At 38.3% G+C, this 16143-nt stretch overlaps 1 protein-coding gene across 1 annotated transcript; it reads right to left on the bottom strand.

The window, feature by feature from the left end:
- Positions 1-2015: 2015 nt before the first annotated feature.
- Positions 2016-2987, bottom strand: LOC123805645 (olfactory receptor 51S1). Its single transcript, XM_045818345.1, has one exon. The coding sequence runs from the start codon at positions 2985-2987 to the stop codon at positions 2016-2018; it is 972 nt and encodes a 323-aa protein (XP_045674301.1).
- Between the last annotated feature and the right edge of the window lie 13156 nt (positions 2988-16143).

Raw genomic sequence — 16143 nt, 5'->3', positions numbered from 1 at the left:
GGTAGTCTTTGAATGAATCATGCTTATTTACTTTGAGGGATTTCTACCATAAGAAAAACAAGATATAGAAAAGCATGTAGAATGTTACTCAACTTTTGTGCTGAAAACAAAGCAAGCCCCTAATGTGTATATTAATAATTGTAAGAACATAAAGAAAAGATCATTAGGAAATTAACCATATTTATATAATAAAACTGTAATTATAGTGTTTGTTTTTTCTGCATAGAATCTCCAATATTAGTTGCTTACAGCTACAGAATTTATTGTAATTCTTGCTTACCATCAGGTTGACAGAAATCCTCTTGATCTAGGCTGTTTTGAGGTGATGGCTCTGTTTCAGATATCCAGTCAGTTAGCTAGGATTCACTTCAGGCTATTGGTTTGTGCCATGTAGCTCATTTTAGGACCAGGCAGAAGGGGCAGTACCTACCTTAGCTAAACATTACTCACAGCAAAGGGAGAAACACCGCTTGGGCCTCTGCTCTTAACACAGCCATTAACATCCTATTGACCAAAACAAGTCATATGGACTATGTTCACCAGAGCAAGTCATGTCTCCAAGCTCAAAGTGAATATGAAAGTGAGTACAATCTGCCCTCTCTGACCCCATGATGTGGGTGTGGATGTGGATATATAATACTACTGCTAAAAATTAAGACCAACAATTTTATCTACTATGCGTGAGATTCCATTTATATGAATTTTTTATCATGCTATGTGAAATAAACCAGGTGACAAAAGACAAGTACCATATGATCTCACCTATAAGTGGAACCTAATAACAAAACAAACAAATGAGCAAAACAGAACCAGAGACATGGAAATAAAGAACAAACTGACAGTGACCAGTGAGGAGGAGAGAGGGAAATGACAGGAGAAAAGAAGGGCAAGGGACAAGGCAAGGACTATCAATAGAGGATTCATGAGCATGGACAATGGGGTGGGGATTGACTGTGAGAACAGGGTGAGGGTATAGGGAAGGGGAGAGCAATGGGCAAAAAGGTAGGACAACTATAACTGAACAATAAAAAAAGTAAAACAAACAACTTTTATTAGTGTTCACTAAAAAGGTAATTATTACATGTGGATGCCATACTTTAAAGTAAGTTTTACTTTTTGTATTATTTCTGAGGTATTTGAAATTTTAATTATAAATATGCATATACATTCAACAATTATACTAACATTGTTTTAATCCAGACCAGAGGACATGTTTATTGATTTTAGACAGTGAAGGAAAGGGGAAAGAGAGAGAGATACATTGATGTGAGAGAGAAACATCAATCAGTTGCCTCCTGTATGCACCCTGACCAGTGATTGAACCTGCAACCTGGGTATGTGTCTTAACTGGATACCAAACCTGAAACTTTTTGGTGTGGGGGATGACCCTCAACCAACTAAGCTACCTGGCCAGGGCTATATTAACATTTTGAACTAAGTAAAGGCTGATAAAAAGTTTACCTCTTCCTTTTTCCTGGTTTGACCAGAGTTATATAGTATATCTCTTGGTATGAAAAGCCTAAATGAGATATTTACTTGTGTCCTTCTCCTTCATCCAATTGTTATTGGATGAGTAGAGGTAGAACCTCTACTTTTCATAAAGGTCCAACACTAGTTGAAGGTCCTCTATGCAGTTGAGTAGAATGGTTCTATCTTCTTTTTCTTTTCTGTGTAATTGCTTAACTCCTCCAATTTCATCAGCTATTTGGATATTGATGTAGTGTTGAAATTAACAAAAACAGACACACTTGGATGGTTGTGACAAGACCTAGATTCTGGCTTTTTCAGTGCCATTGATCTGTAGTGTAACAGCGGGTGGGCCACTGCCATTGTCTGAGGTTCATAAGCTTTCATCAATATATACAGGCACATGTCTAGGAACAGGCATATACATCCATGTGCATGTGCATATGCTCAGTAGAAAGACCATTTAATGCATGGCGGACTGAGTTCTCAGTCATGGAAACCTTTGGATCAGGTAGCCTTGAGCTGTCAAATGTGGTGGGCCATCCTCTTCACTGAGTGCAACCTATCTTCCTGGGCTGTAACCTTTTGAATATTCTCTCTCTAATCTCCTTCATCTTGACACTATAGAGAATAGGGTTTATCAATGGAGGAAGCAGGAAGTGGACATAGGAGAGCAGAGTATGGGCAGGTCGAGGGACTGGCACCCTAAGACGGTCAATGAGTGCCAGGAGGATCATGGGAACATAGAAGAGGAGCACAGCACAGAGGTGGGCAGCACAGGTTTGGCCAGCCTTCCAGCGATTCTCATTGGATCCCAAACTTTGCAATACCCTGCCAATTAGGCCATAGGAGAAGAAAATAAGCAATGGATCCAATCCCATGGCTGATAGGACCACGAAGAGGCTGTAGACTGCACCCCATGCTCCTGGGCAGGCCAGTCGGGCCATATCTGGGTGCAAGCAATAAGAATGGGTCAGGACCTGTGGGTGGCAGTAGGGCATGTAGGCCAGGAGGAATGGCAGGGGCAAATGGAGACCCAGACATCTGAAAGCAATGGCAAGGCTGATTTTTCTAATGACATCATTGGTGAGAAGTGTTGGGTAGTGGAGAGGGCGGTAGATGGCCAGTGCCCTATCTAAGGCCATGGTGAGCAAGACAGAGGATTCCATGATGGAGAAGACATGGACAAAGAACATCTGCAGGAGGCAGGCTGAGGCAGGAACCACATGAGCGTTAGCAAGGGCAAGACCCAGCAGGGTGGGCATCAAGGCTGTGGCCACACCAACATCAGACACACCAAGCAGGAAGAGGAAGAAGTACATTGGGTGGTGCAAGGTGGGCTCCATGGCAATGATCCAGAGAATAGTACCATTTCCCAGAACAGAAAGAAGGTAAACAGTGATGAGGGGTATTGTCCACCAGGAAGGTACCACTGATAGGCCTGGCATGCCCACTAGCAGGAAGGTTGGGGCCATTGAAGTACTGCTATTGGGGGCTGCCTGGGTGAGGAATGTTGACATAGTTCAGGATCCCACTTTAAATCCTGGAACCTGAAAACTGATTAGAAAGATTTATTTAATCTTATGACATATTTGCATGATGCTTTCTAAAAGAGCCTGCCTTTTTCATACTCTGTCCCACCTCCATACACATATACATTTTCTTCCCCCACATACATATTCTAGTATCTAGGACATAGTCATCATTTGCCTTGGAGGTTTTTTTCCCTGTAGCTGCCCTCAAAACCCTGCTTATCTCTTTAAGTTGTTTTTATTTTAATGTTTTCAAACATTTTCATTTAACCCTTCCTGTCTCGTTGCTTTTTTCTAACTTATTTTCCTCCCCAAATAGCAAACCTCTGGGAGATGGTTAATGCTCTTATGAATGCTTTTTCTACTCCCAACCCCAGGCCATCTGACTCTGTGCTGCCTTGTTGGGAACCGCCCTGACTGGTATCAGAAGCTGAAACCCCCGCCTAGGCTAAGGCTAAGGGACTACCCTTGGAACCATAAGCCAGCAAGGAGACAAAAGCTTATCTCCCTGGCAGGAATGCTGCTTCTGCTGCTTTATTCATAACTGAACCCCAAAAAGCTTGGTCGGTTAGCCAAAGACGGGTAAGATTCCCCACAGGGGGAACGACCTAAGACAGGCATGATCACTTTGGGAGGCCCCCCCAAAAGAAGGACTTGGGGGGCTGCAGCAAAAGGGGGTGATGGACCCTCGCTCCTCGGCTTTGACATAGCCTGAGTTCTCAGCATCTGGGAGAAAACCTCCTTGTCTCTCGGTTGCCTTAGTTCACTTGCTCCACCTAAGCCTAAAACAATGACAGGGTGGTGCAGCTCTGTGCTGAAAAAGGCAGATTCCCTGGGTGATCAGGCCTAAGAAAGAACATGTAAATTACTGTGAAAGCTTCTTTGTTTAGAATGCTCTCAGTTGAATGAAAGGGGTCCAAGGAGGAAGTTAGTTTGTTCCTCAGTCTTACAGCTCTTTGACCCTGACTCAATACACTGGCAGAGTTCCTTGTTTTCTATAGTTCCTTACTTCCCCCTAATGAGTACTGTACTTTACCTGAATTATTATGCAAAATGAGCCCAATAAAAGCAGGTATGTATGGTAAATCTGCGTGCTCCCCACTAGGGGGAGTGGCCATTTTGTCCCTACTTCCCCACAGAAACTAGTCTGTCTCTGTGCATGTGTGTTTTTTCTCGCATGTTTATCGTCGAGCCATCCACAGTGTTCCGTGATCACTGCTGGCCGGTGATCCACGCGCAACACTGCCTTAACAAACTCACATTTCAGTTCACTTTTATAGTTCTTATTAAGTCCAAAAATTACCATTTAATTACTAAATCAAGAAGTACTCCTTTTCCTAAGCTGACTTATTTCTCAGTGAGCTTTTGCTCTTATGAATCTACTTTTGCATTTTTCTTTAATCCCACCTCTCAGAATTTTATTTCTTAGTTCATTTTGCTGTGTCCGATCCAATTCATACATTGATATTTTTGAGAGATCTTTACCTGGCTCTCTCCTTTTTCTTTAGTGGTCTTATCTACTTTTATGACTTCAACTAAACTCTATAAATTGATGAATCATGAACATATACCCCAGATTATTCTGTATTTATCTCACCATGGAAATCAGTATATAGATATTCCATGTATTTTAGATAAAATAATCTCCCCTAAATCTTAACAGATGTGTCTTAAAACCTCTTTCAGCTCTCTCTGTTAGGGGACAGTGGTGGGAAAATTACGAAATTGACCAAAGTGGGGAGAATGTCTTGGTTCCCTAAGTTAGTAGTACTTACCAATTTCCAAAAATAAAACCCTCATGATAAAAACTTTCCACAAAGCATCAATAGAAATTCCACAACCTGATAAATGTTATCTATGAGTAAACCTAATATCATACTTGATTGAGATTTAGAATGAGAAAAACTATCTGTTTTTGCCAATTCTATTCAACATTGCACTGTAGATTCTAGAAAATGCATTAGAAAAACAAATTAAAATGTCCAGTTTAGTTAAAAAGTCATAAAATGATCTTTATTCATAGATGACATGAAGCTATTTGTAAAAAAAATTAAGGAATACATTCAAGAATGACTAAAACTAATCAGCAGGTTTCATGAGACCACTGGATACAAAGTTAAAGTATAAACTTCAATTGTATGTCTACAAAATAGCAGTAAAAAATCTGAAAACAAAATTAAGAAACTACTTAATTCACAGTAACATCAAAATTTTAAAACTACTAAAACACCAATTCAAAAGAACCTATGCACCCCAATGTTCATAGCAGCACAATTTACAATAGCCAAGTGACGGAAGCAACCTAAGTGCCCATCGATAAATGAATGGATCAAAAAACTGTGGTACATTTACACAGTAGAATACTATACAGCAGAAAGAAAGAAGGGACTCCTACCTTTCATGACAGCATGGATGGAAATGGAGATCATTATGCTAATTGAAATAAGCTAGGTGGTGAAAAACAGATACCATATAATCTCACCTACGATTGGAACCTAATCAATGAGACAAACAAATGAGCAAAATAGAACCAGAGACATGGAAATAAAGAACAAATTGGCAGTGATGTAGGGGGATAACAGGGGAAAAAAGGGGAAGAGGCAAGTCAAGGAACATAAATAGAGGACCCATGGGCATGGACAATGGAGTGGGGATTGACTGTGTGAGCTGGGGTCGGGGGAGCGAAGCAGGGGAGAACAATGGAGAAAAAGGTAGGACAACTGTAACTGAGCAACAATAATAAAAAGTGATAAACAAATACAAATACAAATACAAAATAAATTTAACAGAAAATATTCTATTTATAGATAAAAAATGTAAAACAATGCTGAGAAAAAATTAAAAAATCTAAGTAAATGGAGAGATATTCCACATTTATAGATTGGAAGATTGACATAGTCTATATATGTGTGTGTGTATATATATATATAGTATATATAAATATATAAATATAAAATATTTAAATATCTATCATCTCCAAATTTATCTATAGTTTCAACATTATCTCTAACAAAGGACCAGAGGCCTTTTGTAGGATAAGATTATCCTAAAATTTATACAGAAATGCTATGGAAATAGAAGAGCCAAATTATTTTGAAAAAGGTAAAACAAAGTTGAGAAATTATACTACTCAAGTTCAAGACTTACTATAAAACAACACCAGTCAAGACATGGCACAAAAACAACATAGACTAATGAAATAGAATAAAAATCCTCAGTCATATATGGTCAACTGATCATCAACAAGAGAGCCAAGAATATACAAGGGGAAAAGGAAAGTCTCTTTGACAAGTGGAATTGGGAAAACTAGATATCCTAATGCAAAATATTAAATTATAAATATTATACCATACACAAAATTCAACCTAACATGAATTAAATATTTATACAAGACCTGAAGCTGTAGGATAAAACACAGGGGGAAGCTTCATGACATTGGAATTGGCAATGACTTCTTTTTTGACATCAAAACAAAAGTAACAAAAGCAATATTAACAAATAGAAATATATTAAACATAAAACTTCTGCATGGGAAAAAAGAAAGCAATAAATAGAGTAAAAGGAAAACTATAGAATAGGAGAAAAATTTGTGAACTACAACTGATAGGGGATTAATATCCAAAATACAGAAGGATCTCTTACAATTCAATGGCAAAAAACCAAATAGCTCAATTTTAAGAAGAAAAAGAAACTGAATATACATTTCCCCAAGGAAGATATACAAATGTCCAACAGGTACATAAAAAGATGCTCAACAACACAAATGATCAAGGAAATGCAAATCAAAATCATGAGGTATCACCTCATGTCTGTTAGAATGGCTATTATTTTTTAAAAGCCCCTTTCAAAAAAAAACCTCTCCTATGCTTTTGGGAATGTGAAATGGTGCAGCCATTGTGGGTAACAGTATGATGGTTCTTCCAAAAATTAAAAATAGAATTATATGATCTAGCAATCCTACTTCTGGGTATATACATAAAATACTGTAATTGAAGTCAAGATTTCAAAAAATATCTTCACTCCTATGTATATTGCAGCATTATTCATAATAGCCACAATATAGAAACAACTTAAATTTCTATCAATGGATGAATGAATAAAGAGAATATGGTAAATATATATACAATGAATGGTTATTCAGCCTTAAAAATAAAGGTAATCTTGCCAAATGCTACAACATGATTGACCTGGAGGCCAGTATGCTAAGTAAAGTAAGCCAGTCACAGAAAGACAAATACTGCACTATTTCACTTATATGAGGTATATAAATAATCAAACTTATAGAAACAGAGAGAGGAATGGTGGTTGCCAGGGTGTGGGGGAGGGAAAAACAGGGAATTACTCTTTAATGAGTATAAAGTTTGTTATATAAAATGAATAGGTTCTAGAGATCTTTTGTACAACATTGTGCTTGTAGTTAGTTAACTTAAAAATTTGTTCAGAGGTAGAGCTTATGTTAAATATTGTTACAAATATAAAAAGTTCACAGCAAAAATACTATCATATAGCAATGATAACATATGTAAGATTAAAAAATAAGGGAAGGAATGGGACAGAGTTACCAGAAGGAAGCAATATTTTCAACTTTCATTACTGAGAAAAATTTAAATTTGGAATATTTAAATAACTAGAAATAAAAAAGAAAAGGATGAGCAATCTAATATAAAATCTGACAAAATATGAACAGTGATTTACATAAGAATAAGCACAAGTGCCAAACAAATGTGTAAAAAATCCATCTCAGCAGATGCTAAAAGAATGCATATGTATTTCAAAAATAATAAATCATTTCCTACCCATTGTGTGGGATATAATCATGAAATTTAATAAAATTACATGTTGGAAGAGATATTAAAATGCTACTTTTAATCAAGACTGTCACTATTATAAAGTTGTGTAGTGCTTTTGGGAGCAATTTGGTACATCTCATTAAAATAAGACCTTTACTTGATCTGCCAATTTTAGTTCTTGATATATCTATCAAAGAAAAAGACTCTCCTATGCAAAAAGAAGCATTAAATATTTTTGTCAGTCATAGGAAAAAAGTAGATTCCTCATAATTCACATATTAATCAGATGACTAAGTAATCAGAGAGATGGTCATGATGTATATTATAGTTTCAACAGCTAAGAATAAAGTTTAAAAAAGATGCATAGTGATTTATGCATTGTGGCATAATATATGTTTTATTTTTTATCTTTTCTTTTTTATTATTTCATTTTAATTGTTGTTCAAGTACAGTTTTCTGCCTTTTACTCCCATTCCAGCCTACCCCATAATATATGGTTTAAAAGGCTCCTAAAGCATCTATCTTCCAGATAGCTATATTTGTACATGTCTAGAAACAGTCCTGGAAAGATTTGCATTAATTGATTTGATTAAAGTAGTAATGTCTGGGGGAAAATAATTAATACTGAATTGAGGATAGGAGCCAAAGATGACTTTGGCATTAACTATAATACTACATTTTTTTTTCTTGGAAAGATATATTCTTGCAGCAAATGAGTAACTGTCAATTATTCAGTCAACTCCACTGTCTCATCTCAAATTTTTCTTCAGTGTCCAATTCTTTTCCTTATTTACTGTGCTTTGGTTTTTTCTGTGGCTTTTGTTTGCATGATCCTGATTGGATTCCCTGCTGCTGGTTCAGCCTTCCAATCCTTCCCCCATATAAGTTCCATGGTGTTATTTCTAATTTGCAATCTGATAATGTGACTGTGGCATCTTTCCATAATGCCATCTGATTTTCCACTGCTTTAAAATAAAGGCTGCACCTTTATTTGTCATAGAAACCCCTGCACCATCTGGCCCCAGGAAACCTTTACTTCTTAACCCAGTTCCTGTCTATTTGTGCATGCATCTTAGCCTTCCAGAACTAGTGTGACTCCTCAGATGTGTCATTGCTTTTTATACCTTCAAAAAAACACATATTATAAGTGGAATTTCCTTCTCCCTCTCTGTATCATCACACCTCATATACTGTGAAGTTCCAACTTGGATGTTATTCCTCCCTTCCCTGAACCCCTGTGACCACCTCTCCTCCAACAGGCCCTGGAATGGACTCTCCACCTGCTCTTGTCACATGAGGGCACATTCTCTGATACAGTCCCTGTCATTCCTGATTATCAATATTTCTTTCTTTGTTTCCTCCTCAATGAACTGTTAACCTCCTCAAGAGATGTTTCTTTATTTTATTTATTGTTGCAGATCCAGTTCCTGGTTTATATAAAATTTCAAATAAATGTGCTTCATAAGCCTTTTACACTTCTATTTTGTGCTTTTGCAACTCTGTTTCTCTAAATTTTCTCCCTCTTTCTGAAATGCCCACTTAATTTTATTATTCCATAACTATCACCTTTTTCAGAAAGCTTCCCATTTCCTGTCATGCATACCTCATATGAGTTTCTCCAAAATGTTATTCTTTCCTTCAGTGGAGTCCTTTTTCTCCAACTTATTTTTAGTCCTCCTCTGGCTCTTGGAGTCACTGCCTCCCTGCCTGAAGTGTCCCCAGGATGGAGCTGATTTTGAGTGCCTGGGCTTACAGTCCAGAGAACGGAGGTTTCTCATGTATACCATACGTTTCACAGAACATTCCTGCTCATTAAAAACAAGTCAGGTGGGGGGTATGCTTGATAGAAGGCAAAGCAGAAAGAAGTTTGGGGTAAGTGTCTGTTGTACAAAGACTGTGAGGCTTTTGTGGGGATATTTAAGCCACTACATAGGAACCTTCCCATATAACAGGTTCAATCCTTCCCAGAATTTCAAAAGCCTTCTCATATATACCTAACTGGCATACCAAAAAGTACTTATATTTTCTGCCATTTACACTATTTACACATAGAAAGATACTCACATTTTGTAATCAAGGTGCATGTCCACACATTATATATATATAGTGTATGTGTGTGTATGTATATATATATATATATATATACACACACACATATATACACATACACATACATACACTCACACAAACATGCACTAATCTATATTGATACACAGAAGCATTCACACTCATGTAAAAAGGATCATATTCATGGACAAAAATATTTTTGAGGCAGATGCATATCAGACTAATAGGTATTCAAACAAAAAATGAAATTTATGCTCATACATGCATTCAAGGATACAGAAATACACAAATGCTCATTCCATAAGACAGAAGCACCTCTGAATATGTACTGACATGCATTCTTGTACTCAAATGCAGAAGTGCATGGAAACGAAAGCACCCGTACATGCACATACGTTGTTACTATATGTACCATACGCTTATCTCCACAAATCATGAAAGGCAAATGCTGTTAACTAATCTTTGCCACCTCACACAATGACAGACACGTAAATCTAAAGATTCAATAATTTTGATCCATTCATTTACTGATGGGCACCTAGGTTGCTTCCAACACTTGGCTATTGTTAATTGTGCTGCTGTGAACATTGGGGTGCATAGGTTCTTTTGGATTGGTGTTCCAGGGTTCTTAGGATATAATCCTACCAGTGGAATTGTTGAGTCAAAAGGCAGATCCATTTTTAGTTTTCTGAGGAAATTCTATACTATTTTCCATAGTGGTTGTACCTTTTGCGACAGCATGGACAGAACTGGAGAGCATTATGCTAAGTGAAATAAGCCAAGTTAAAAGACAAATACCATATGACCTCATCTTTAACAGGAACCTAATCAACAAAACAAACAAACATGCAAAATATAACCAAAGACACTGAAATAGGGAACAAGCTGACAGTGTTCAGAGGGGAGAGAGGAGGAAATTTCAAGGGGATTTCAGGGGAAAAGGGGAAGGGTTTACAGGAACAAGTATAAAGGACACATGGACAAAAACAAGGGGTGGGCAGAAATGGGAGGGAGGTGGGGAGGGGTGGGTGGGTGGCCTGGAATGGGAGTAAAAGATAGAAAAAGTAGAAAATTGTTCTTGAACAATAATTAAAATAAAATTATTTTAAAAAAGATTCTCAGTAATTGTTTTGAAATGCACATATGCATCCAATGAATAACTCTTGTCCCCTCACATACACACTAATATTCATCAAATGTTCACAAACATCCCTTCAATGGTCAGTACATGTGCATACACCTATGAATGTCAGAAATGCAGGGGATCTTAAATATGCATCTTACAATCTCATCTCACATCACTCAGTTAGGCCACTCTTGTTTTTCTTCAAATACCTGGTAAGTTTCTACAAAGACAAGTAAGCTTCCTTTTTCTCTAACTGAAATCTTGCTTTCTATAGATTTCGTTGTATGACAAAAGCAAAGTTAGGACATTCTGACCAAAATACATTTATACATACTGAATAATATTTTGTAGGAGAGGAGAAAAGTTTCATTCATTGCTACATTAGTTCCCTGCCATCTGAGAGACAAATGGCAAAGGTTACTAAAATGATGGAATATAGGATATTTGATTATAGGGGTGATCTGTAATGGAGGTATCTTGCATACACATAGAGATGGCAGAGTGTTATGAATAAATTTACTCACCTTACATTTGAGTCTAGATTTAGCCTGGCTGTTTGGACCCTCACTATAATCTTCCTTGCTACTTACTAAACCAGCATAGAAAAGTGTGTCAGACTAGGTCTTGGGTTGCAGATGAATGCTGCAGAATTAAAAGGGCTTCAAAAAGCAGCCAATGTGAGAGAATTTACAACATCAACCTCCAAGGAACTGAGCAATAGAAGATAAACCAAAGTAGGGAGAAATGGTCAAAAGAGTAAACTTATCTCCAAGACAGTGATTGCCACTGCACATTGTGAGAGACCCTCATTTGTTTCCACACTGATCCTGACTGTATTAAAAGAGATGCCTTCAGTGCAAGCAACAAGTAATCTGCTGGAAACAGGTGGTGTGACCCACAGATATAACCACCTAACAAAATACAAGATCAAATCTGGTACATTAGAAAATATGGTTATGGTAAGAGGCCTATTTATTCAGGGAGCATTAAAAAAGAGCAGAGTATGTGGGGTGGAGAAATAAAACAATCTAGGGAAGAGAAATGATTAGGTAAGTCACAACATCCAAATTTAGAAAATAACCTACCCTATTCTTAGTCTCAAATCTTTGGGTAGTTGGAATATAAGTTAATGATCAGTTTGCTTGCTCCCTGTGTTCAAATTATTTCTCATGCTGAGGGTATACTGGGGATGCCTATGGGATTTAGCCTTGCTTGAAAAACCTGGGGACAAAGGCCCCAGCAGATGATATTTGGGGTAGAGTAAGCAGAAAGCCAGTCTGTACATAGTGTATAGAAGATCCCACCACTGAGTTTTCAAGGTTCCCCAAGTTCTGCCATCTTGGTCTCCAGTAAACTTACAACTGCATTATACAATTTTAACACATTCCTTAGTGATATATTTGTTAGCAAAGTCTGTCCCATGTGACTTTCTAATGCATATTTTTTTTAATTCAGTTTTTTTAAATTAAAATTATTGGGATGACACTGGTTAATAAAATTATATAGATTTCAAGTATACAGTTCTATAATACATCATCTGCAGGTTGCATTGTGTTCATCACCCAAAGTCAAATCTTCTTCTGCTATCATATATTTGACCTTCAAATGCTGAGGCTCAATTTCCAATACGGCGGGCTTGGTCACAATCCTTGCCTTTGTGCCTGCAGTTATCTCTGCCTTCTCTCTGTTTTCCCTTTCAGGAAACAATTTATCTTTGCCACACCTCAGATGTTGCCAGCTCCCATAGGCCTTCTAATGTATCACTCCTTCCAAACGAATCACTCCTTTTCTCCTACCTCTATGCATTGCTCTAGCATACACTTGCACATTTATACCTCTTCCCATGCCTTTCTACTAGTCTATGAGCTATTTGAAGACAGACATTATATTTTATATTTTTATTCCTATAATAACATCTTTTCACTATACATGAAACAAGTTTGTTGAATTTCATGAGCTATTTTAAAGAATCCACTTATTTTTTTAAACTTTCATTCTGGAATGTAAAGCTCCTTTTCATTAAAGTATAGTTGACAGAATGTTATATTAGTTTCATGTGTATAACCTAATGATTTGACATTTATATGCCTTATGAAGTGATCACCATGAGAAGTCTAGGAACCATCTGTCACTGGACAAAGTCATTATGATATTACTGACTGCAATCCCTATGCTGTGCTTTACATCCCTGCCCTGTGACTTATGTGACTTATTTATGTGTTTGTACCTTTTAATCTTCTTTACCTTTTTGACCACGCCCCACCCCACTCAACCCTCTACCAACTATCAGTTTTCTGCATCTGTGAGTCTGATTTGTTTGTTAGTTGACTTAGCTTTTCGGGGTGTGGGGGGGAAGGAGTCTGCTTATACAAAGATGTTTCTTAACTGCCCAGATTCTGAGCCCCAGAGCTCCTTGCCTTCTGCAAAGGGCACTGTGAATTTCTGGTCTCTCCAACTGCTCCATCCCAATTCCTCAGCCCAGTCTACTTTCCCACCCTTTTTTTTTTAATACAGTAACTTTCTAAGAATGATCAAATTATTTGCCTAATTTCCTCTCTGTCCTTCCAAGCTCAGAAACAATAACTTCTACACTAATTTCTCCCTATTCTTTCCCGTGTCTTGTTTCCTCTTCCCATACACTACTGGCCCCCCGTGATTTTTATCCTTCTCACCTGGAGTCTGAGTGCCCTTTCCCACCGCTGCTTCTCCCTTTGTGCAGTTCACTCACCACATTCTGTTCTTCTTGTGACCCTCACACACTTGGGTGTTTCAGCGGACTGTCTCAGGTGTATTCTTTATATTACCCTTGTTGTATCCCATCTGGGGGGAGTGGGTGGGGTGTGGGATACAGGAAAGGTGAGCACAGGCACAGGTGTCCAGCCTCTTGTTGCCAGAGCTCCATGGGGAGGGAGCCTCAGCGAGAATGCTGTGGTTAGTTAAGGGCCTGCTATTCTGCCCAGAGGAAGCACCACGATAACCTTTGGACTGCAGCAGGAATGGATGCATCCTTCTATCCCCAGCATCCAGCTCTGCTCTCTTAGTCCTTGAAGCAGGTCCCCTTCCACTCCACTCTAATCTTGAGTTTGCAGGCCCCATAGGTCCTGAGGGTCTTCCTCTCTTGCCTGGGCCTGTCTGCCCTTTGGCAATTACTGCAGCCTTCCCCTAGCCTTTTTTTTTTTCAGAGAGCAGATCATGAGTCCCAAACAGTGCCCCAAGCTCAATCCACAGGGACACCTTCTGGTTTTGTTGCTTGTTTTTGTTTTCACTAATTGTCGTTAACACAGTGGAGTACCACATGGTGCTAATAGCTAAGGTCACAGATTCCGTCTCTGTAGAGACCACTTAGTCACTTTGTTTTGCATCCCCAGGCTAAGGCCTGAATTAATTCAAAACCTACCTGGGGTATAAAATGACCTCTTCTCCTGCTAGGGTTTGATCCCCATCCCTGGTATATGTACACTGCTGTAATAAAATCAAATCTGTCTGAAACACAACAGTGAGCTTGACTGGAACCCCTTGCTTTCCTGTTATTTTGGCTCACTGTTTTTCTTTATTTTCCCTGTACTTTGCACTTTCTTATTCTTCATAACATTTCTTGTTATTTATAGGTGCCATGTTTTCTGATGGATCAAGTATCATTAGACAGCCCCACACCCCACACCAGTTTGTGGCTTTTCCTTCATATGCTGGACTTAATTAACCTGGGCACTCATTATGTGCTAGGCCATCCACAGCTCCTCCCCTCCCTGACACCTTTCAAGGGTCCTTTTGTTCCTGTAATCCCTGCAACAAACCTGGGTAACCAGATCCCAGCTCATGGGTTTATCCTGGCTCATCCCTGTCACTTCTGCTCCTTTTCAGGAGACAGTGCATTAATCTCTCTGTGCCCAGGATACAGCTAAATTTCTCCTAGACTCAGGTGTCTTGATTTCTCCTCTCATTTCCTTTCAGATAACTCCAACAGGTGTGATCTATTGGACCTGGGAGCCACCCTCAAATTCTTTTGCTCAAGTTTAACACCATGGTCAATGGAGCTGATACCATTGACTAAATTAGTTTTGGCTCCTCAAAACACCTATAACCCCATATCCAGATGCTGTGTCAGGCTCCCTGTTCATTGTATCCCTCCCTATATCTTCATCAACCTGGGATCCAGGACTGTCTTTCCTCTGATGTCTAAACTATAGAAAGGGCCCACTATCTATCTCCTCTCTTTGATGTTCAAGATAGCCATTATTAATGTGATAAATGAAATTGGCCTAATTAGTTGGAAGGAGGGACAGAATAAACCATCTCTGGGTTCCTCCTTTTCTCAGATCAGCACGTGTGTCACTTGATGTTACGTTTCAGGAGCCCACAGTATGGTGCAATGGCTTTCAGATAATCTAGGTATAGATTTTCACTTTGCTACTTTCTAACCAAGCTACTTCTCATCTCTAAGCTTCATTTCCTCATCAGTAAAAAGAGTTGGCATGTAATGTTAGTGAAGTGTCCAGGACAATGCCTAATTATTTACTGCACGCGCCCATCATTTTCTAATTGCCCCTCTTTGTTGTCTAAAGTGACTTTCTCCCAATGGATAATTTTTGAGCACCTGATACATTCCAGGTATTATTATAGGCTACAGTAGTAAACAAGGGAGGTAAGATCCCTTCTTTTATGGATCTTACCTTCCAGTAGGGGGTGATGGGCAATACATGAGTAAACAATTGTGACAATTCCAGATGGCTCTATATACATTCTATGAGACAAACAGAGAAGGGTCATGGGATAAGTGGAGAGTGACTAAATGCTGTAGAAAAGTTGACATTTCTGAAGGTGATTTTTAAACTGAGACCTAAATACTAAGAATAACTAGCCATGTGGCGATATGGTTGAAATATGGCCCAGGCAAGTTTTTGTTGGTAAGATAAGTCCAACTGAGGCATTGCTGAGGAATGGAAATGTGGTCAATGCACTTGGAGTAGAAAGAAGGAGGAAGAGACTGAAATAATAAGAGATCGGGGATACTTACAGGGTTATGCCTTATATTGTCAAACCAGTTATGGTTAGGATTTTTTTATTCTAAGTATAAAGAAAGACCCTAGAATATTTTAAAAGCAGAGAAGTGTAAAAATGTGATTGGTGATTTTAAAAAGCTACTTTTACCCACCATGTAGAG

This window comes from Phyllostomus hastatus, unplaced genomic scaffold (assembly GCF_019186645.2).
Source record: "Phyllostomus hastatus isolate PE091 unplaced genomic scaffold, TTU_PhHast_1.1 phas_scaffold_317, whole genome shotgun sequence".
Taxonomy (NCBI): Eukaryota; Metazoa; Chordata; class Mammalia; order Chiroptera; family Phyllostomidae; genus Phyllostomus; species Phyllostomus hastatus.
Note: the sequence above shows the minus strand (reverse complement) of the source record. Positions and strands in the feature narration are given on the sequence as shown.